Source organism: Hyla sarda, chromosome 4, assembly GCF_029499605.1.
Source record: "Hyla sarda isolate aHylSar1 chromosome 4, aHylSar1.hap1, whole genome shotgun sequence".
Taxonomy (NCBI): Eukaryota; Metazoa; Chordata; class Amphibia; order Anura; family Hylidae; genus Hyla; species Hyla sarda.
The window spans coordinates 177,870,927-177,895,647 of NC_079192.1; the positions used below are offsets into that span (position 1 = coordinate 177,870,927).

General features: G+C 41.3%; 1 protein-coding gene across 1 annotated transcript in view; it reads left to right on the forward strand.

Annotated features, from left to right (window-relative positions):
- The first annotated feature begins 16,075 nt into the window (after positions 1–16,075).
- Positions 16,076–24,721, forward strand: part of CRABP1 (cellular retinoic acid binding protein 1) — a 37,680-nt gene continuing 29,034 nt past the window's right edge. The window contains exons 1-2 of the mRNA XM_056572898.1: positions 16,076–16,241; positions 18,318–18,496. Coding sequence (XP_056428873.1) covers positions 16,172–16,241; positions 18,318–18,496 — 249 coding nt within the window. The 5' untranslated portion in view covers positions 16,076–16,171. The remainder of the gene's footprint in view (positions 16,242–18,317; positions 18,497–24,721) is intronic.

Genomic DNA, 24,721 nt, shown 5'->3' on the forward strand with positions numbered 1-24,721 from the left:
CATACCATTTTGGAAACTAGACCCCTCAGGGAACGTAACAAGGGGTAAAGTGAACCTTAATACCCCACAGGTGATTCACGACTTTTGCATATGTAAAAAAAAAACATTTTTTTTACCTAAAATGCTTGGTTTCCCAAAATTTTTACATTTTTTTAAAAGGGTAATAGCAGAAAATACCCCCCAAAATTTGAAGCCCAATTTCTCCCGATTCAGAAAACACCCCATATGGGGGGTGAGAAGTGCTCTGCTGGCGCGCTACAGGTCTCAGAAGAGAAGGAGTCACATTTGGCTTTTTGAAAGCAAATTTTGCTCTGGGGGCATGCCGCATTTAGGAAGCCCCTATGGTGCCAGAACAGCAAAAAAAAAAAAAACACATGGCATACCATTTTGGAAACTAGACCCCTCGGGGAACGTAACAAGGGGTAATGTGAACCTTAATACCCCACAGGGGATTCACAACTTTTGCATATGTAAAAAAAAAAAAAAATTTTACCTAAAATGCTTGGTTTCCCAAAAATTTTACATTTTTAAAAAGGGTAATAGCAGAAAATACCCACCATAATTTGTAACACAATTTCTCCCGAGTACGGCGATACCCCATATGTGACCCTAAACTGTTGCCTTGAAATACGACAGGGCTCCAAAGTGAGAGCGCCATGCGCATTTGAGGCCTAAATTAGGGACTTGCATAGGGGTGGACATAGGGGTATTCTACGCCAGTGATTCCCAAACAGGGTGCCTCCAGCTGTTGTAAAAGTCCCAGCATGCCTGGACAGTCAGTGGCTGTCTGATAATACTGGGAGTAGTTGTTTTGCAACAGCTGGAGGCTCCATTTTGGAAACAGTGGCGTACCAGACGTTTTTCATTTTTATTGGGGAGGGGGGCTGTGTAGGGGTATGTGTATATGTAGTGTTTTTTACTTTTTATTTTATTTTTTGGTAGTGTAGTGTTTTTAGGGTACAGTCGCACGGGCGGGGGTTCACAGTAGTTTCTCGCTGGCAGTTTGAGCTGCGGCAGAAAATTTGGCGCAGCTCATACTTGCAGCCGGATACTTACTGTAATCCTCCGCCCATGTGAGTGTACCCTGTACGTTCACATTGGGGGGGGGGGGGGGGACATCCAGCTGTTGCAAAACTACAAGTCCCAGCATGTAGGGTCTACAAGTGCATGCTGGGAGTTGTAGTTTTGCAACAGCTGGAGGCTCCGTTTTGGAAACAGTGGCGTACCAGACGTTTTTCATTTTTATTGGGGAGGGGGGCTGTGTAGGGGAATGTGTATATGTAGTGTTTTTTTACTTTTTATTTTATTTTGTGTTAGTGTAGTGTTTTTAGGGTACAGTCGCACGGGCGGGGGGTTCACAGTAGTTTCTCGCTGGCAGTTTGAGCTGCAGCAGAAAATTTGCCGCAGCTCAAACTTGCAGCCGGATACTTACTGTAATCCTCCGCCCATGTGAGTGTACCCTGTACATTCACATGGGGGGGGGGGGGGGAACATCCAGCTGTTGCAAAACTACAACTCCCAGCATGTACGGTCTATCAGTGCATGCTGGGAGTTGTAGTTTTGCAACAGCTGGAGGCACACTGGTTGTGAAACACCGAGTTTGGCAACAAACTCAGTGTTTTGCAACCAGTGTGCCTTCAGCTGTTGCAAAAGCTACAACCCCCAGCATGTACGGATAGCGGAAGGGCATGCTGGGTCTTGTAGTTATGCAACAGCTGGAGGCATACTACTTTGGCTGGGGATGCTGGGGATTGTAGTTATGCAACAGCTGGAGACACACTGGTTTGCTACTTAACTCAGTGTGCCTTCAGCTGTTGCAAAACTACAACTCCCAGCAGTCACCGACAGCCAACGGGCATGCTGGAAGTTGTAGTTATGCAACCAGCAGATGCACCACTACAACTCCCAGCATGCACTTTAGCTGTTTGTGCAAGCTGGGAGTTGTAGTTACACAACAGCTGAAGGTACACTTTTCCATAGAAAGAATGTGCCTCCAGCTGTTGCAAAACCATAAGTCCCAGCATGCCCATAAGGGAATACTGGGAGTTGTGGTGGTCTGCCTCCTCCTGTTGCATAACTACAGCTCCCAGCATGCCCTTTTTGCATGCTGGGAGCTGTTGCTAAGCAACAGCAGGAGGCTTTCACTCACCTCCTGCTGCTGCTGATCGACGTTGCAGGTCAGTCCCGCCGCCGCCGTCGCTCGTGGGGCCCCGATCCCAACATTAACGCCGGGGATCGGGGTCCCCAGCACCCGGGGTGCACGTCCTGCACCCGCTCACGTCCTCCGGAAGAGGGGCGGAGCGGGTGCGGGAGTGACACCCGCAGCAGGCGCCCTGATTGGTCGGCCGGGAATCCGGCCGACGAATCAGGGCGATCGTGAGGTGACACCAGTGCCACCTCACCCCTGCAGGCTCTGGCTCTGACGGCCCCGATCAGCCAGTAATTCCGGGTCACCGGGTCACTGGAGACCCGATTGACCCGGAATCGCCGCAGATCGCTGGACTGAATTGTCCAGCGATCTGCGGCCATCGCCGACATGAGGGGGCATAATGTCCCCCCTGGTGCGATATGCCGCGATGCCTGCTGAACGATTTCAGCAGGCATCGGGCACCGGCTCCCCTCCGGCTAGCGGCGGGGGGCCGGGAATGGACAGGACGTACTCCTACGTCCTCGGTCCTTAAGGACTCGGAAACGGGGGCGTAGGAGTACGTCCATTGTCCTTAAGGGGTTAATAGAGATACAGTATTGTATAATAAATTAGATATATATACACTCACAAATACTGTATCTTTATTATACAATACTGTATCTCTATTAATATATATTCTTTTTTATAAATTAAATTCATCACTATATAATATTGCATCCTTCTATACATTTTGTACTCACATTCATTCTATATCTCTATTTATATCTTACCTATATAAGTATTTATATACACTCACAAATTCATACATTGTTCATTTTCACCCTCTTTTCTCTCTTTATTTCTCTTTTATTTTTTCTTTCACTTACTCTATTGGATCCATCTCTGATTTTACATCCAACCTGAACTAGTCAGGCTCCATGTTTTAGTAGCCACCCTCATTTAACATGACATCATTAATTGTAGACCTTATAAATACAGACCCTACCACTGGGCATACATACCTTACTGTCACTGAAGAAAAGGCCCGCAGGCCTTGAAACGCGTCTGACTTGCAAAAGCACCTTATACCACTTCTAAAGAGACTATATCCACACATTTTGGCTAGCAACTGCTGGATGATCACAGAACTGGGACCACTGCAACACGCGCGCAGCTAGCGCATCATTCAGACACGCAGCTGCTCCCAGATCTCCATTCACAGCCCTGGACGGCAGAGTTCCTGGACACGTTCTCCCTAGGCTGGACGCCTCCCCGTGCCAGCCCAGGATACTTACAGCCCACTGGAGAACCACTCACCTAGGCTACGATCCAGACCGGCAATACAAACAGCTCTTATCACCTACAGGACATCGCGGTCTGCCGAAATCGCTACCTGTGAACATCATTGCTTGCCGGGATCGCTAACAGCCGAGAAGGAGGGTGAGTGGTGCTGTGCACCGATACTCTACAAACTACTGCCATAATTGCTACAACTGTTGCTATTATCGCCACTATTGCTATATTTGGCTACAGTATCGTAGGAGTTGATTACTGAACTGTGACTCTTTTAATTGGATATCCTTGGACTTAACTGTGACCAAGAGTGACTACTAACCACAAGAGACACGTTGCTAACCACCGTAGTGGACATTGGTGCATTTCTGCTATATTATTTTTATCTGCATTTTTATCTGCATTTTTATTTATATATTAATTGATTATTACCAATTCATTCCTGCAAGGGCCCTGCAGAGTGATTGGTGATTTATTTGCATTTACTTACTTATATATATTAATAAATCCTTATTAGATCCACTATTTTCTTTCCTCTTTATTCTACACATCCCTAGTGTTCTTGAGGACTGGTATATACATATATTTTCCAAGATTTGTAAATTACTTCTAGTAAAAAATCTTAATGCTTCCAGTACTTATTAGCTGATGAATATTACAGAGGAAATTATCTTCTTTTTGAAACACAGTGCTCTCTGCTGACATCACAAGCACAGTGCTCTCTGCTGACATCTCTGTCCATTTTACAAACTGTCCAGAGCAGCATATATTTGCTATGGTGATTTTCTCCTACTCTGGCCAGTTCTTAAAATGGACAGAGATGTCAGCAGAGAGCATTGTGCTCGTGATTCAGCAGAGAGCTCTGTGTTCCAAAAAGAAAAGAATTTCCTTTTTAGTATTCAGTAGCTAATAAGTACTGGAAGGATTAAGATTTTTTATTCCCCGCTCGTTTGAGGGTGGTTCGTAATGGGAAAACATAAATTTTTCTGTCCTCAGTAGAGGCGGGAAAATGGATGGAAAGTCAAGGGTTATAAAGTTTTTTATGAAAAAAAAGGGACGGACGGAGAGGGGGGGGGGGGAACACAGGAGTTAAGTGAACAGTGGAGGGATCCGTGGTTAGAAGTGGATTGTTGGGGGGAGGGGGGGAGTCAGCCTGGCAAAAGGTTAATGGTGAAATAAAGGAGGATGGGAACCCAGAGTAGCCAAGGAGGTAAAGCGCTAATTTGGAATATCAGGGGTATTAAGGAAAGAAAGAAAAGAGTAGCTATTATGGACAGGATTAAAAACTATTTACCGGCAGTCGTATGCCTGGTGGAAACGCACTTAACCCAAGAGACAGTCCATTTGATTAAAAAGAAATGGGTGGCCCAGGAATTTCATTAGTTCGGGACCAATTATTCATATGGGGTCTCCGTACTGTTACACGGGAAAATAAATATGCAGGTTAAGAGTAACTATTGTTATGATATGGGGAGATTTGTTTTTCTCCATGTAGTGTGGAAAACCGTACAGGTTATTCTTGCGGTTGCATATATTCCTCCCCCTTTCAAAACTAATGTTTTGCTTAAACTAATGGATTTCCTAAATGGGAAAATATATAGAGATTTGACCATTATGGGGGATTTTAACTCAGTGATGGATAATAAGAGAGATCGTAGAGGGGGAGTAGTAAGAGAAGGTAGGAATGTGTTAGCAGAGTTCTGTGAAGAACTAGGGTGGAGGGATGTATGGAGAAACTTGAACCCAGGAAGGGAAACATTTTCTTGTTATAATTTGTCCTATAAAACCGCGTCATGAATTGACATGATTTTGGCCAATGAGAGTGGGGCGAGAGTTATTTACCGGCCAATATCACTGTTAAATACAGATTATGAAATACTGGCAAAAATTTGGGCAGAGAGGTTAAAAAAAGTTATGGGTGAGATCATAGGTGAAGAACAAAGGGGATTCATGACGGGGAGAAATATGTTTGGAAATATACACAGGATTTATCTCAATATCCAGTCACATGGTGGGGATCCCCGCTTCATCCTGTCTTTGGACGCCAATAAAGCGTTTGACAGGGTGAAGTGGGGATTCCTTTTTGGGGTAATAGAGAAATTTGGGCTTGGTAAATCTTTTTTAAAAGCTATTAAAAAATTTATTGTGCACCAATAGCAAAGATTAACATTAATGGGAATCTATCTAAGACGATACACTTAAAAAGAGGGTCTAGACAGGGGTGTCCATTATCACCTTTATTATTTGCACTTTTTATAGAGCCTTTAGCGGCTATGATTAGGAGTACTGGAGTTTTTCACTGGTTTGGGGTACTAGGGGATAAGGAAATAATGTTATTATACGCCGATGATGTGGTTCTGTTTGTTAGGAATCCAATTCATACATACACAGCAACAAAGGCAAAAAAAAACACGGAATTGTTAGGAATCCAGTGGAGAAGGTTCCAGAGGTAATCCAATTGGTGGAAGAGTTTGGTTGGTTTTCAGGAATGAAGATAAATTGGCAGAAATCTGGACTTCTTCCAATGGATGTAGATATTGATGGGTCAATTGGTCCTGTTAAAGTGCTAAGGGTTAATGATAGTTTGGAATACTTGGGCATAAAAATTTCCAGAGCCACCTCGGATTTTGAGAAATTAAATTTGGGGCCTTTGCTGGGGAAAGTTTCGGGGAAAATAAATATATGGAGCAAGATGAGGTTAAGTATGGCTGATAGAATAGGACTGCTTAGAATGGTGCTGTTACCTATGATTACACATTATGTAAGAGCCTCCCCTATGTGGATCAAAAACATATTTTTTTTAAAAGATTAGAGAGTAACATAAATAACCTTGTTTGGGGACGGAAAAGGGTCAGGGTTAAAAGCCAGTATTTGTATCATCCTATGGAAAACGGCGGTTTAGGCATTCCAAATTCTGTGCACTATTATATAGCAGCACAACTAACATTGATTATTCAAGAACAGCAAGCATTGGCGCTTTTCCTCGGAAAGACGGGTTTGAAGTTTGGGTCAATATGGGAACTGCTAGAGAGTGGGAGATTAAAAAGGGACGTCGAGGGAGGGAATACAGTGAAGGAGTTATTGGGAAAAGTGTGGGAAAAGACTAAGCAAATAACGGAGATAGTGAGTAGTGTCTGGTGTACCCCTTTATGGGAGAATGAGAACTTCCCAGAAATCAAGAAAATCTCAGATTATGTGAACTGGGAAATAAAGGAATTGTGTTAAGTGATCACGTTTCTTTAACCCCTTAAGGACACGGGGTTTTTCCGTTTTTGCATTTTTGTTTTTTCCTCCTTGCCTTTAAAAGATCATAACTCTTTCAATTGTGCGCCTAAAAATCCAAATGATTGCTTATTTTTTGTGCCACCAATTCTGCTTTGTATTGACGACAGTCATTTTACCCAAAAATCTACGGCGAAACGGAAAAAAAAATCATTGTGAGACAAAATTGAAAATAAAATGCCGTTTTGTATTTTTGGGGGCTTCCGTTTCTACGTAATACATTTTTCGGTAAAAATGACACCTTATCTTTATTCTGTAGTTCCATACTATTAAATTGGTACCCTACTTATATAGGTTTGATTTTGTCGTACTTGTGGAAAAAATCATAACTACATGCAGGAAAATTAATACGTTTAAAATTGTCATCTTCTGACCCCTATAATTTTTTTATTTTTCCGCGTATGGGGCGGTATGAGGGCTCATTTTTTGTGCCGTGATCTGAAGTTTTTAGCGGTATCATTTTTGCATTGATCAGACTTATTGATCGCTTTTTATTCATTTTTTCATGATATAAAAAGTGACCAAAAATGCACTATTTTGGACTTTGGAATTTTTTTGAGCGTACGCCATTGACCGTGCGGTTTAATTAACAATATATTTTTATAATTTGGACATTTCCACACGCGGCAATACCATATATGTTTATTTTTGTTACGCCGAGCGCTCCGGGTCCCTGCTCCTCCCCGGAGCGCTCGCGGCGTTCCTCTCTCTGCAGCGTCCCGGTCAGACCCGCTGACCGGGAGCGCTGTACTGACATTGCCGGCGGGGATGCGATTCGCATAGCGGGACGCGCCCTCTCGCGAATCGCATCCCAAGTCACTTACCTGTCCCGGCCCCCGGCTGTCATGTCCTGGCGCGCGCTGCTCCGCTCCTTAGGGCGCGCACGCGCCAGCTCTCTGAGATTTAAAGGGCCAGTGCACCAATGATTGGTGCCTGGCCCAATTAGCCTAATTAGCTTCCACCTGCTCCCTGGCTATAATACCTCACTTCCCCTGCACTCCCTTGCCGGATCTTGTTGCCTTGTGCCAGTGAAAGCGTTTAGTGTTGTCCAAAGCCTGTGTTTCCAGATCTTCTGCTATCCTCATTGACTACGATCCTTGCTGCCTGCCCCGACCTTCTGCTACGTCTGACCTTGCCTCTGCCTAGTCCTTCTGTCCCTCGCCTTCTCAGCAGTCAGCGAGGTTGAGCCGTTGCCAGTGGATACGACCTGGTTGCTACCGCCGCAGCAAGACCATCCCGCTTTGCGGCGGGCTCTGGTGAATACCAGTAGCATCTTAGAACCGGTCCACTGACACGGTCCACGCCAATCCCTCGCTGACACAGAGGATCCACATCCAGCTAGCCGAATCGTGACAATTTTTATTTACACAGTTTTTTTTTTATGAGAAAAGGGGGGTGATTCAAACTTTTAATAGGGGAGGTGTTGAATGATCTTTATTCACTTTTTTTTTTCACTTTTTTTTTGCAGTGTTATAGGTCCCATAGGGACCTATAACACTGCACACACTGATCTTTTACATTGATCAGTGGTTTCTCATAAGAATCCACTGATCAATGATTTTGCTGCTTGACTGCTCATGCCTGGATCTCAGGCACTGAGCAGTCATTTGGCGATCGGAAAGCGAGGAGGCAGGTAGGGATCCTCAGGCTGTCTTTCAAGCTGTTTGGGATGCCGCGATTTCGCCGCGGCTATCCCGAACAGCTCCCTGAGCTAACCGGCATGCTTTCACTTTCACTTTAGACGTGGAGTTCAACTTTGAGCTTTGACGCCGCGTCTAAGGGGTTAATAGCGCGCGGCACCGTGATCAATGCCGCGCGCTATTAGCCACGGGTCCCAGCCGTGGCCCTGCGTTATAGATCGGGAGTGGACTCATGACGTACGCGTACGTCATGGGTCCTTAAGAGGTTAAAGGGGGAGATAATTGGTTGGGATGGGTTGAGTGAACAGTTTGATCTGAACAACAGAAATTATTTTGGCTATGTTCAACTCAGGGATGCCTTGAGAAGAGAGGAGCCAAAAGAAAAATTAAAGGTAGTTAGTTATCACATTACAGAATATATAAAGATAGCACAAGGGGGAAAGAGGAAAATTATGAGTTCTATATATAAAATACTAGGGAAGGGAAGATGTAATGAAATGGATAGGACTAGCAAAAGACATAGGAGGAATCACAGAAACGGAATGGAAATTGGTGATGAAGAATATTAGGAGGTCTACAATTAATGCAAATAATAGGGTGTCTTTTTTGATGTTAGTTTATCGTGCACAGTACTCACCACAATTCCTTTATAAAATTAAGGCCAGGGAAAACTCACAATGTCCCAAGTGTGGTAAGGAGGGCGCCAATTGGTTACATATGATATAGAACTGTACGATGTTACAGAAGTTTTGGAGTATGGTTTTCGAAAGATAAGAAGATAAGAAGATAGTGGTCTACTTGTAGAAGGTGTGGCTGACTCATGCTCTACCTGCGTCTCACTGTGGTAAACCCTCATGTGGTGACAGGAGTGGCAATGCATGTGTACTCACAGCTAACACTGACATCTCCACCACTAATCCTGGGATAGAGGTGGAGCTAAACAAACAATTATTGTACAGGAGGTGGACATGTGACTATATAATATTTATCTTAACATTGGAACACATTTTTGCAAAAGCAATTATTAACCCTTTACACTCTTCAGAATACTTACAAGTGCATCCTAAGAACAAGAGAGAAAACGGCAAAACATTGAAATTATTGTCAAATTATTCTGTCCTACCTTAATAACACCTGGTATAAAATAAGGATATATTCGGCAGCATTTATACATGTGGAGTACATGTAATACTTTTATAAATCAGAGTACTGATACCCTAAAATACAGTGAGACCCAACCTCTGCAACTTACATGTTTATCTCAAAACATCTACTGGAGGAATATGACTGCTGTTTTTAATTAAATTAAATATAGCTATTTTATTCATCTTATTTCCCAAACCCTAAAATACTCCATCATATTACTTGCATAGCAAGTTATAAAACAAACAGAGGAAAAAAGATTCAAACAACTCCTCCCCTTACTCTCTGTGCTATCAACTGTTTAAGATCACTTTAAGTGCAACAGGAAACCATTAGGCTTATTGTTAAAGGGGTATTCTGGGCAAAAACATCTGCTGGGACTCCCCATGATCTCCCAGCAGCAACCGCATTCTATTCGTGGCTGCGTCTCTAGTTTCAGGAAACCTCTGGGTTTCCTGAACTGGAGACGTGACGCAATGCCCCGCCCCCTCCATTCATGTCTATGGGAGGGGGCATGATGGCCATCACGCCCCCTCCCATAAAAATGAATGGAGGGGGCGTGGCATGACATCACGTCCCCGGAGGTTTCCGAAACTAGAGACGCAGCCCCGCATAGAATGTGGGTGCTGCTGGGAGATCGCAGGGGGTCCCAGCAGCGGGTCCCCGGCGATCAGACATCTTATCCCCTATCCGCCAGCTCCGGTCGTGAGCGCAGTGTCCCGGGGTCCCCGTCTGTCGGCGGGGCTGGGATTCGCATCGCGGGACGCACCCGCATGCGAGTTCCAGCCCGTCACTTACCTCGTTCTGCTGCTTCTTGTTCTCAGCTCTGCCGCACTCGTCCCCATCTCCTAGGGTGCGCGCGCGGCGGAGCTCTGTAATTTAAAGGGCCAGTAAGCTCTTAATTAGTACGTGCACCTGTCTACACATTATAAGTTCCTGCACCTCCTGCATCTTCAGTACCCCTAGCTTGAGATTAAGCATTCCCTATAGCCTGTTAGTTTGCCCGTGTATCCAGACCTTCCGCTACGTTATTAGACTCCGCACCTTTGCTACCTGCCTTGAACTTCTGCTATGATTGACTATGCCTCTGCCTTATCCTCCTGTACCTCGCCTTGCCCAGCTACCTGTGTGGTCGAGCCGTGTCAGGGGTAGCGACCTGGGTGTCGCCTGCCGCAGCAAGCCCATCCTGCCCTGTGGCGGGCTCTGGTGAAGACCAGCAGCACCTTAGACTCCACTCCCTGATACGGTCCGAGTCATCAGTCACACAGGTTAGTGAATCCACATCCAGCTCCGTTACATAGCTTAGGCTTGGTTCACATATATCAGGCATCTGGCATAGTTTTCCTCCAGCATGCACCAAAGGGAAACTGATGTTAGAACTGATCCCATTCATTCGAATGGGACAGTTCACAATCATCCAGCGTCCCAATTTTGACACCGGATGAATGGACACGTCAGACAGGGTAATGCAGCTTGCTGCATTCCTCTCTCTGGTGCCAGAAACAATGGATGCCGAATGCCATACAACTGATGACAACTAGGCTGAGTTCACCTATGCCGGATGCCAGACATAAGTGAACCCAGCCTTAGACATCTTCACTAGCGTATAGTACCCCCAAGATGTTTTTTGCTGAGTTGCATAAGTTTTTCTTTCTTTTCCCCTTCCCTTCCACCTCCATCCTTGTGTATTTTCTTTTCCATGCTTCTGTTTGTCTTCTTGCTGTCCTTTGTGGCCCGCTCCCCTTTCTTCGTTTTCTCCTTTCTCCTTTGTAAAAGAGCCACAAGCGTTCAGTTGTGCCTTCTACTGGTGTGGACTCTCAGGGATCAGCCTTGTTGGACTTTTTTTTCATTTTTGGTAAGCTGATCCAGCTGAAGAATATTTGCATTTCTGTATTTTGATGTGCCTCTGAATGTCCATGCCATTTGCAATTTGTGATGCAGCTTTATGTACTTGTTTCTTGTTAATAAACATACAATTGCCATAAAAAATAACACACCCAGACAGAAATATTGAATTGCTGGAAAATGTAGCATGCTGTTATATCTCTGGCAGATACTCAATAATTACAGGCATGGTCTGATTAGACACTTTTGGGTAGTGTACCTTTTGGTGACCGATTGTTGACTGCTAGACATGCCTCTATTATGTACTCAAAGACATTTTACCAATATGCTAAACTTTGAATTGGCATGAAGCATGAGAGAAGCAGGATGGTCGTTTGAGCCACCAACAAGCACAAAGAACTCCCATAGTTTCCTTGATAACCATTCAGACACAGGTGGCACCTTCATTACACACCCTTGTCACTGCTTGGACCATTTCCAGGTGCTTAGCAGAAGGGAATTTCGAGTCACAGCGTCCATTATATGTCCCGACACTGACATCCCTGTCTCTGTCATTTGTTGTGATGTGGGGAACAAGAAACCTGGACTGCTATGGACTAGAATCCTATTGTCTTTAGCACTGAGTCCAGGTTCTGTTTTGGATCAAACGACCATCAGGCTGGAGTATGGAGACCTTGCGAGCCCTTAAATCCTGCGTTTGCTGTGGAGCAACAAACTTCCCCAAGTGATGGTGTAATGATCGGGGGAGCCATGGCATCCAACAATTGGTAAACCTTAGTAATAACATGACAGGCACTAATACCTCAGCAATATGTGCAGGACATCTTGTGGCTACATGTGTTGCTTCTCATGGCATGGCGTTCCACTGGCAGTTTACGAGGATAATGCTCACACACAGATTTCCCAGGAATGTCTCCACCAAATTGACACACTTCCTTTGCCTGCCCGATTGCTTGATTTATCTACAATAAAGCCTTTATGGGACTAGCTGGGACACCAGCTTCGGCAACCTACGGATATACAGAATCTACAGGCCTAGCTTCAACATATGGCAATGCCATACAGAACCTGTATGTCTTTATGCCCAATTGTATCTCATCTTATATTCAGGCTTGAAGTGGTCCAACAAGGTATTAGAGTTTCCATTCATCTGCACAGTTTCCCCCAATAAGGTTATCTTTGTAATCAGTTACATATATCATCATTACATTCACACATGTAAAGTTTTCCTTGATTTCAAAAACTCATTGGTACGTTTTCTGGTTTGTTTCTTTTATTGTGAATGAGTGTTTAGATGTGAATAAAAATCCAAAAGAGAAAAACACAGAGGGCACTGTCAGACTAGTCTGTATGCATAGACAGTCCGGGGATACTCAGATGTGAACAGGACAGCAGCCGGATAACAATGTGAGATACTACTGAACGGGGTGCAACGCTAATTAAAAAGTAGACGAAGGTGCAAAAATCCATAAAACAGATATAAGCTATGCACTCACCGTTCCTGAAAAGTATTTCATACAGACATTCCGTTCCAGCAGGGAGACTTCATTGATGCGGGGTGCTCAGAGGTAAACAGCCTTTTTCGCACAGTAGGTGTGCCTCACGGAGGCCGGAAGACGGCTGTTTACCTCTGAGCACCCTGCATCAATGAAGTCTCCCTGCTGGAACGGAATGTCGGTATGAAATACATTTCAGGAACGGTGATTGCATAGCTTATATCTGTTTTATGGAGTGTATAGATGTGTTTAGATGTTTTTTCACATCTACAATTGATTGTAGTTAGGAAACATTTATTCCATTGTGGAGTAAGTCCTGCCAGGATCCTGCTAGTGTTAGTAATATCTGTGCACTGTGCCAAAAATATTTATGTAAAATAGGATCAGGTGCACTACCTGGAGGTCTTAGGCACATAAAAATCCTGTGTCCTCTCTCAGGCGGTAGGATTTTAAGAATTTTTCTGGTGGCCATATGTTCAGGTGGAAACCACTTTCATGCAGTCTTACCCCTCTTGGAAACTAGGGCATCTGATATTTAATGTGCAAGGTCTATATTTCAGAAAATTGACACTGCAGGGGAGTCACTATCAGAGTGCAGGAGGTGAGGGACACAGAAACGTGTGTCCACTAATATCAGTGTTTCTCAAGCGTGGTCCTCAAGACCCCCCAACAGGTCATGTTTTCAGGATTTCCTTAGTGTTTCACAGGTGATATAATTGTGGTGATTCCCGATTCACTGACCATAATTATATCACCTGTGGAAGACTAAGGAAATCCAGAAAACATGACCTGTTGGGGGGAGGAATTGAGGACCGCTGTTTAGAAACACTAACTTATATGGTCATCTCCTCTGAATGGAACTTGAATGTTGCAGTAAAGGAAAAACTATTTCGGGCATTATTTTTGCATCAATCTGTTGGTAATGTTTGTCTATAAAAAAAACAAAAGGCATAGCTTAATAGCCTGTTGGCACTGCCAACCACTAAACTAAGAACATACAAACTATAGAGGAAGTCAAGGTGGCTGTTATGTTATGGGCCTATGAAAAAAAACAGATCCCAGCTGAGACTAGCACTAAAGTATGCACATGGATTCCCCTCACTGCAATTGTCACAGTGAGTGGCCATCCTACCTTCTCTTCAACTAGAAATGTTAAAGGGGTATTCCAGGATTTTTTTTATTTGACTATGCTACAGGGGCTGTAAAGTTAGTGTAGTTCATAATATAGTGTCTGTACCTGTGTGTGATGGTTTTCTCACAATTCTTCTGTGATTTTCCCCCCCAATATTTATTATTATCAGCATATATAATGACTGTTGTCTCAGATTTTTCCCTGGTTGCAATGCAGCAGAGACCTTACTCACTAGTCAGCTGATGACAGGGAGCCTGTCTGCTTCAATGGGTGGAGGGATCAATCTGCAACTAATGCAACAGCTGTAGGCACCCTGATTGAAAACCACAGGTCTTTTGAATGGATGCAGCTCATTTATATTTCAATGGGTAGGGTGGCTGATGTGTGGGAGGGAGGAAAATGGAATTATGGGATTTGTAGGCAAACAAGAAAAACTCAAAAAGGAAATACCAGTTCACAAAAAGCTAGCCACAGTGTTATGGTAATCTCACAACGTAGCCATTTAGCCCCAAGACAAGCGCAGATCCTTCCTAAGCATGTCCATTACTGCCTGCCAGGTACGTACTAAAATCAGCTTATGGTGAATAACCCCTTTAAATACATTTGAAATTGATTGAAGGTGAAGGGGCATCAAGCAGTGGGCCATACTAATATCTGTAATAAATACACTTTTTTTTTCTTTGTGTACAGTTTCACACAATGATGATTTTTTTAAAATCTCGAATATGGTAAATAAGACGTTATACTGTATATGAAAGATGAATAATGACTATGTTAATGGACACACTGTTTACTAATATTTATGGACACACTGTTTACTAATATTTATGGACACACTGTTTACTAAATGCAGTAAGAGCTACAAACAACATAATGCTAGATTATCTGTACCAACTTTTTATTCTGAAAAAAAAGCCCCAAAACTAATAACTCCATTAGTGCCCCCCCCTCCCCTTTACTAATTGGTAATTTATATCCCAGCTGTCGAATGTGGTTCATTCACCATAAGTTACAAAGTACAAAGAGTTAATGAAGTCACAACAGACAGGCCTCCTTTAAGGCCGTTTTTTTGTCTTACATGACCCATTGTTGATGCCACTCTCAGCAGGCAACTCTGAATCTGGTGAAAACCCCACATCGAATTAATAATGGGAGTGTCATATTATACAGATTTATTGGAGTATATGTCATTCTAGCCAGAAGGGACTTGGATTTATGGTACCTTAATGTCTACATCTAAGTCCCAAATGTCTCACACCCATATACCAGCTGGGACAGTCTATCAAACCCAATCTGCAGCTGTGACATACATTAACTGTTCCACTGCCTGAGGCAAGATGCTCACACCAATTATTCGTCATGTAATAATTGGAAAACGTAACGGTTGTGTTTCTACACCTGAAATATTATGCATTTGCCAACCTGGAAGAGTTAGAAGAGCATATTTTCTGTTTAAAGCGGACAAAGACTACACAGCACTTGCAATAAAATCCACATCCATGCAGATGCTGGAGGCATGCACATAGAAAGGTTTAGCTGGTTTCATGTCAAGTCACGATATGCACAGTTATATTACTGCAATAGTGAGAAGTTTTATTTGTGGATTTACGTGCACTGCAGGTAAACCTACTACATTATTGTTATTCATAGAGGTATGACAAAGCAATATTTACATGGCAAATTTACCAGCACCCATTATACCCCTAAGTAAAATGTTACTTTTCCCATGTATTAAAAAAAAGTCAGGTGTAATAAAGTGAACAAGTATTGATTAAATGCCATAATAGATAGTTAGGAAAGTATTGCATCAGATAAACGACACTTCTTTTTGAGTGGCAATAAGAATACCTCTCTAGCTGCTCATCTATTAGAACTATAAGAAAACCACTCTAGCTGTTCACCCATTAGAAAGCCACAGGAAAAAAAGAGAAAAAATCCTATACATGATTACTATAAAGTAAGAATGTCCTTGTAAGGTACTTATATTCCTAATAAAAATCTGACATTTCAGAAAGGGGGGCAGTGGAGAGGGCAGAAGGAGGGGCACCCACCCACTCTCTCCTCCATCACGATGACACACATGAGAGAATAAGACAGGACTCATTTAGACGTCTGGCTGGAATCAGAACGTCCGCTAAGACTGAACCTTCCCGAGTTCCTTCATTTCTACCCTGCTCACTGCCAACACCTGTGAGGAACTAGCACATACATCATGCCAAATTTTGCAGGAATTTGGAAAATGAAAAGCAGTGAGAATTTTGATGAACTTCTGAAAGCTCTCGGTAAGATTGGCAAACAATTATACAGTTTATCTACATTCATGCCAGAATATTACATTCTACTAGGTTTTCCATTTTTCCATGGGGAGCCCACATAAATCTAGGTTTGGCATATTGAATACAGGAAAGTTTTATTCTACAAATCAATTCATTAAGAAACATTTTTTTCTCTTTTTTTCTTTCGTACAGTTTTGCAGTCATTTTATATAATATAGCAATATATTAAGAATTTAAATTAATATTACATCCATTTCATTCTAAGGACTGTTTGCATATGTTTGATATCCTGTTATATACTGTGTCCACAGATGAAGCAGAACTGAGCTTTCTATTTTATACAACTCATTGTAGTATTACAATATGCTGTATGCTTTTTATAAGACTGCAGGTAAATCTACTAAGATTAGTACTGTACTGAAACCTCATCAAATTGAGCTCTGCTACATTTGGGTATGTAATATACACCATATTATATGCCACAACTGCATTTGTGAAATGAGGAAAGATCATTATAGTCGGAATTTGTAAGTAACATCCACATTTAGATTACAAAATCAATACACAAAACCAGGATAAAACATTACTAATAGAGGAGAAATAATAATAGATAATTAATGAAATAACATTATGATTGGATGGTAAACCTGTACAAGAGTCTATTTATCAAATAATGAAAGTATTGGCTCTTCCAAACAATTTTTTCATTAAATGTATATTATAGGCAGATTTTGGTAAATTTGTTAAATTCTTTAATGTACAATTTATGCAGAATAAGAAATGTAAAGGAGAATATTTGTGTATATAGTATACTGGATATTTTGCCACTGCATTACTTTTATATTCTGAGACATGACCATAGGGAAGAAAAATTCTGGATCTGACTGAATCTTTAAGACCTACTTAGACTGATGTAGGCATTGCCCAAGAGAATTAAGACTGTGCCTGTGACAAAGATCTTGTCAGACTGATCATGTTTTATGCCCTGTCAGTCTGACAACACTTTTAGCTGAAGATTTAACTTGTAGCTTTCTATACTAGTTTATATTCATATCTCATCTTTTGGGGGGTACAATCCTTCCAAAGGCCCCTGGCCCTCTTTTATTCTGAAGTCTGTATCTCTTAGAAATGATTAGAGATCAAAAGTTCCACATTAATAAACTGGTAGTAATGTGTAAATATGTATATATATATATATATATATATATATATATATATATATCTCATGTAAATTGGCCCAGGGCAGAGATTTAAAGATCATTACACCATTTAATCATTAAAGACTAGAAAAAAACTAAAATACATCATTCCCAGTCTGTTTAGACAAGAGATATGTTTTTACCCATCGGAAAGGATCATTTTGGCAGCACATTCATAATGATTATGATTAATTAAAGTCTTTTCTGGTTGTATAATTTTTATATGTTAGGGGTCATTAAGACACTTTTCACTATTCACTAAGAGACTACTTCCTTTTAGTTACTGCTGAGGTTTAGAAATCCCAAGACGAAATTCAAGAATAACACATGAAGTATGTTTGTTAATGAACTATACACCGCATAAGAATCCTAATATGGTTTATAGTTACTGTTAATGATCAATCAATAGAAACCCACTATAATAGAATGCATCTGCTACACCCACTAGTAGAATATATGAAATATGTCCATCAGGTTCATATACAAAAAGTTGCTGTTTTTGTTTCTTGCAACTAGACAATTTGGTGCTTAGCCGTAGACGATTTTGTTACATAATATAAAAACATGAGGTACAGGTATACCCTAACCATATATTTCTACACATAATTGCACCATTTTGACTTCTGCACTTACTACAAGGGACCAATTTATTGTCATTGTAGTAATCAATTAGGTAGATTCAGCTTTAATAATTGCTGTGAAATATCATAACTTACATTAGGTACTCTGTTAGGGCTGGTTATTATTACTGCACTGTAAGAAAATGATGTCAAAAAGTTAATTTCTTGAATAAATCATGTGAAAAGGCCATGTTTTAATGTGAATAAAAGAATAGTTTAATACTAATATGTGAATGTATAATTGTTCTTGTCTGGTGATATAGGTGTGAATGCAATGCTCAGGAAGGTAGCAGTGGCTGCAGCTTCAAAGCCTCATGTAGAGATCCGTCAGAATGGAGACCAGTTTTACATTAAAACATCTACCACAGTCAGAACCACAGAGATCCAGTTCACAGTTGGAGAGGAATTCGGCGAGGAGACTGTGGATGGAAGAAAATGCAAGGTAGATTGCATCTATAAATACAGGATATGCTCTTGAATGTCAAAAACCCTATATACAGTATATATTAGAAGAAAATGTAGCAAGGAAGATCGAAATACATGAACTTGAGTAATGATATATTATAAATGGTAGAGAAACAATTTACTGTGTATTTATACTGATAATAGTCATCAACTAAGGTCATTGGCCCTGATTTACCAAGAGTGGAGTGTAGTTTTCTTTGTGGGTTTTATTCCTACAAGTATTTTTCCACAGTATTTACTAATGTTTCTCTACACTTTGCTATTTTTTACACATGTTCTTATCTGTTGGGTTTTCCAGAGCTCAAATCCCCCACATTTTCAGTGGAAACCTTAGTAAATATGTTGTTTTTTTTTTATTTTTTTTAATGGTCGCCTTTTTGGTGACCACTCCCATTTTCCCAACGACCATGCCTCTTTTTCGGGTTTCTTGAGTAAAATGGAGAGTTGGTCAGGTTTTTACATTTTTTTGGCGCAAATACTGCTGCAAATACTGGCGCAGACACAATTTGTGGCAATGCAATGCACAACCCGACAAAACAGGTTGGGTCTACAATAGTAAGGCTGGGTTCACATTACGTCTTCAGCCACACAGGACCGCAAAACGGGCGCTCCCGTATCTCTGTCGTATGCCGCCCGTATGTAATTAATTTCAATGAGCCGACCGGAGTGAAAAGCTTACTCTGGTCGTCTACTTTTTGCCCCGTATGCGGTTTTCCCACCGGACCTAAAACTGTGGTGGACCACGGTTTTAGGTCCGGTGGAAAAACGCACACGGGGCAAAAATGAGCCGACTGGAGTCAGCGTTCCACTCCGGTCGGCTCATTGAAATTAATTACATACGGACGGCATACGACAGGGATGCAGTACGACAGGGATACGGGAGCGCCCAGTTTTATCTCCCCCCAGCCATATGCGGTCCCGTATGGCTGAAAACGTGATGTGAACCCAGCCTTAATCAGGGCCGTTATCCTCTTATGTGATGCCAAGGGATTTCATAGATTTTTGTGCCAACAAGTGCCATGAACACAACCCATCTCTATCCGGGAAAAAAAGTAAGAATCATGTTCAACCAGGTTGCTGACTATGTGCAATCATGAACACCAACCTCTATGGGGGAGAGTTATCAAAACCTCTCCAGAGGAATAGTTTACTATTCAGATCACTTCTTTCATTTTTCTCAGGCCTTTTCAAAAAAGGAAGAAGTGATCTGGTTGCTATGGGCAACTGGTCAACTTTACACAGCTTTAGATGAATCTCCAATGTAACTGTATGGATTAAAATGGATTAAAAGGCCTAGTTTCTAAGAGGACAGCCCAAGACGCAGGGTATAAGGATGCATGCAGCCAAAATGCTCCTTCACCATCTATAATTTCAACATTAAATCCTTTTGATTTATATCAGAAAGATAAATTATTTGGTACTGGTAACAGGATGCTGGAAAGTGCTCCTGTCTTTACTCTGCTTCCATTAAGTTTACCGTAAATGGGCACTCTCATTAAAACAAATTTTTGCTATTGCACTCCTTAGGGTAAATTAAAAAAAATTCTAATGTACTTTGCTTAAAAAAAATTAAGTTTTCTACGTTTTATTTGTGTTTAAAAAAGCTGCCACTAGATGTCTCCCTACTTGTCCAGAGCCCATTTTCCCTCATCTTTTGCACAGACTTTGGACTCCTGCTGGCCTGGCAGACCAAGACCAAAAGCAGGAAATGCTGAGGGGAATGTGTGCAGCCTTAGCCAATCATAGCTCATCTCACACACGGAACTGCTCTGGGTTGTGTGTAGCAGAGTGAGGGAGGAAGTTCTCCCCTGTATGGCTTCAGATGATCTCACGCCTGCTGGGGAACGCCCCTTCCCAGTCTGTGAATCTAACTGAGCAGAAAATACAGAGCAATATCAAAGTATGGTTTATCATGATGGGGGCAGGGAACTGGGAGAATTATAACATTGAACATGAGAGGTACTTTTTAACACTGCATAAATCAATGGGCAGTGCGCTTCCCCTAGTGTTGGCTACAGGCAGCCAGAAATTTGTCATTTAAATCTAATAGGAAGAAGAATTGTATTAAAAAATGGAGCTCCATCTGCATACAGATTTAGAAGCACAAAAAATGTCATCCCACAAAAATTTGAAACAATAAAGCCTTGGTCAGTTCCCGTTTCTCTGTCTAGGCCACATTGATGTTTGGTCTGTATAAATGTCCAATCAGATAGTTATGCCACAATGTTTCATCCATAAAGATGTAACTTGGCCACTAAAAGATGCAGGCACATGGCATATTATTTCTACTGACACAGAAACCTTTCTTTGTTTTGAGGAGCTGCAGGAGAGTCCTAGACTATAGGTAAAATGCAGGTGTTTTTCTTGCACTAGCACCACATTCAACTACAACAGCTAATCGCCTGTTTTTTGTTTGTTTGTTTGTTTTTTCAATAATCGTGTGGTATTAGTCCTTTACATTCTAAACAAAATGATTCGATTGATGGGATCATGTGATGCAACCAAACAAATATAGTATTCTTGTGCCTCTGATAATTTCCTTGCTTTTTCTGATATATAGAAGCTGATTCCTAGAACATCCACCTCTGTTAATGAACAAGTGGCTACAAACAACCATACAGAGTTACCACATTACAGTCCACTGAGGCCCAGTCTATTACGTACAATAAATTCTGCTGAAATACTTCTGGTGCAACTCAGCATTTCCAGATTGTCTCTTGAGTAAAATCTACTGTATGTATTTGCCATACAAACTAAATGAACAACATAAAATGATAGAATATCCAGGGGCAAATATCTACTATGCCTATTACTGCCTACCTTGTTGCACATAGCTCTTTAAAGGGGTTATCCAGGAATAGAAAAACACAGATAATTTCTTTCAAAAACACCTCCACATCTTTCTCCAGGTTGGGTGTGGTTTTACAACTTGGCTCCATTCACTTTAATGGAACTGAGCTGCAGAACCACACCCAACCTGGAGACAGACGGGGAGCATTTTTTGAAAGATAGTAGCTACATTTTTCTATTCCTGAATAATCCCTTTAATAATTTACCTCCTATATGAAACCTCATTTTAATTATCCAGATAGGTCCCATAAAATAATTATAAAATAAAATATTACCCACTTAACGTGAGACAGTAAGTAGAAATGTGAGTGCATTAATATAACATACAAAGCGTGGTAGAGTGTGAGTGAATCAGGTAGACATGGTGGTACTGTCAATGGAAGTACATTAGTATAATAGATGATGCGTATAATGGCCTACTATAAGGTGAATATATCTTTGGCTGTCACATTGAACGTGAATTGGCTACATGATTACTTCGCAGACATTACACAGTCCACACTGTATATTAAATCTGACACAGCAAGTCATGACTTCATGATTTATCCAGCTGCCTCCCATCTGCCTCCCTGAGCTGTCCAGGCAAGAGGATGGGGTAGATTTATTGGATCCTGGAGCTGCAGAAATGGTTTGGCACTAATTACACAATAAAGCAAGGTATTGATCACGGCTCTTTGGTAATGAAATCCTATCATCTAAATGGTAGCTTACATTATACCTAATGCATATAACTATTTGCTAACATTCAGCTGCTTGAGACTGTATAACTATAATGTGACTTTTTACACTACAGTAGCAGAACCACTAAAAAGGACAATAAATCACTTAGAAAATGAGACATGATTATTGTAGAATATTTTTTTAACTATATTAGCTAATACTGTACATTAGTGAACATTTTCAAATGCAAAAAACAGAACTATGAAGAAATACACTAAACATAGACACAGTGCACATTATTATTTTACTGTATATGGCACCATCATCTTCTGGGATTCTGTAGACAAAAATATAGGACGAATAATACAGTTTCAATAATCTATAAATTGTCAGCTTACTATTTACTGAAATGATAACCCAATAGTTATTAAAAAAAAAAAGACACAGTGCTTTTAGGTAACTATCAAATAAACTCTGCCAGTAGAATTAATGTAGTGCAGACTGCAATAATAACTGGGTAAGAAGAGGGGCCTACAGGCCCACGTACAACATATGAGAATAACAGTTCTATAGGTATAATGTCATCAAATATGGTAGAAAGCAAAGACATGAGGAAATGGGCTCAAAACTGGACCAGGGGGAATCACTGCATGTCGTATATCTTGACTTTTAAAAATATCCAAATTCCCACTGTAAGAGGTACATACTTTATGGGAATAAAAGGATCAGAAATAGGAGAAAACCAATGTTGATGAATAAAAATGTTAAGGGACCAATAAATGGCAAAGAAAGCATTTAAGCTACTAAAAAAGGATGGCAGTGAGGAAGCATTACAAAGCTATTGAGAAAAAAGTAAAATATGTAAAAAAAAAAAAAGAGATAAAAGCCGCAAAAGTGAAGACAGAATGACTCACTGCCAAAGAGAGTAAAACTAACTCCAAAATGTTCTTTAACTATATAAATAGTAAAAAGATTAAACATTTACGTGTTGGCCCTTTAAAAAGTGATAAGGGAGAAGTTATAGACGGAAATCGGGAAAAAACTTATATATTAAACATATTCTTCTCCACTGTATTCACAGAGAAAAATGAAATGCCAGGTGAAATACAGCTAATATTTCTAATATTCAAGGACTCTATAGGGACAGGGTCTGTTTCCCAGAACTGGTGCATAGAAAATGTGGTGCCAATATTTTATAAAAGTGACCCCAGTAGTTATAGGCCTGTTATTTCTCCTTAGCATGGCTTTATGAGGGATCGGTCCTGTCAAACTCCCCTGATCATCTTTTATGAGGAGGTGAGCTCCAGACTGGACCAAGGGGAATCGCTGGATGTTGTATATCTTGATTTTTCCAAAGCATTTCATATGGTGCCACATAAAAGGTTGGCACATCAAATGAGAATGATTGGGCTGTGGGAAAATGTATGTAAGTTCATATATATAGAAATGTGTGCAGTAATTTTTTTTAAATATGAAGAAGACCGCACCACTAGATCAAGGCAACGTTTCGGCTGCGTTCCTGCAGCCTTTTTCAAGCAGAAACGCAGCCGAAATGTTGCCTTGATCTAGATGGAATAAACGCTATCTAATATTTCACCTACTCTCGGAGTGCTGCGTTCTTCTTCATATTTATCTACCTCTATCCTGGGACCAGGGATATTGTACCGATAGCACCCACAGCTCCAGGTGTGCTGCTCTTTCTTGGTTCTACAGTAATTTTTTTTAGAGAAATTAAAGTCCTCTAAGATGGAGCTCTATCGCACTCTTATATTTAAACCAAGAGGAAACAAATAGCGGCTGTATAAGAGAGCTGGAGTGAGAAGCATGATCGACAACTGGGCGCCGGTCCCTTCCTGAACTAAAGTGCAGGGGCCTAATAAAAACACATATTAATAAATAGTCGGTCACAAACAATAAACATAACAGGAACATAGAACTCTATAAAACAGATTAAGTTCAGAGGACACAGATCAGTGAGCAGCACAGGGGACACTATGGATCAGCGGTCATGAACAGAGGACACAATAGATCAGCGGACATGAACAGAGGACTCAGTGGTTGTGAACAGAGGACACTAAAGATCAGTAGTCATGTACAGAACTCCAAAGATCTGAATTCAAGAACTAATAAACATAGAGTTCAAAACACCAGACAGGAAAACGGATAAGTCAAAAGACTTTAGGAACAGACAGGAATATAGCATAATCCCCCAGAACATCCAGTAGGCACAAAGTACCCATGCACCAGAAACAGGAATATACGCATTCCCTATGCAAAACCTCCAGTAGACACGAAGTCCCCATGGACAGGTAATAAGGATGCCAAGATACACAGGATATATTTATAGAACACTGTTCACACTAAACACAAGACATGAATAATTGCAATCCCCTCAGAACACCTCCAGTAGACAAGGAGTCCCATGGAGCGGTAACAGGGATGCCAGATAGGACACTGTTCACACTGGAAACACAAACTGGACACTCCACTCTACTAAAGGAGTAGCCATAATAATAAATCCAAATAGACTACTGGCTGGTGGCACACTCCACCGTGTGGTCAGGAGGCTGGCCCAGTAGGAAAACAGAAATATAAAACACAGAACTTCACATAAACGGATACAAGAGCAAACACAGTGTGAACAGACACATAGCAGAAAGGATAAACAAATCCTAAAACCGGCTAAACAAAC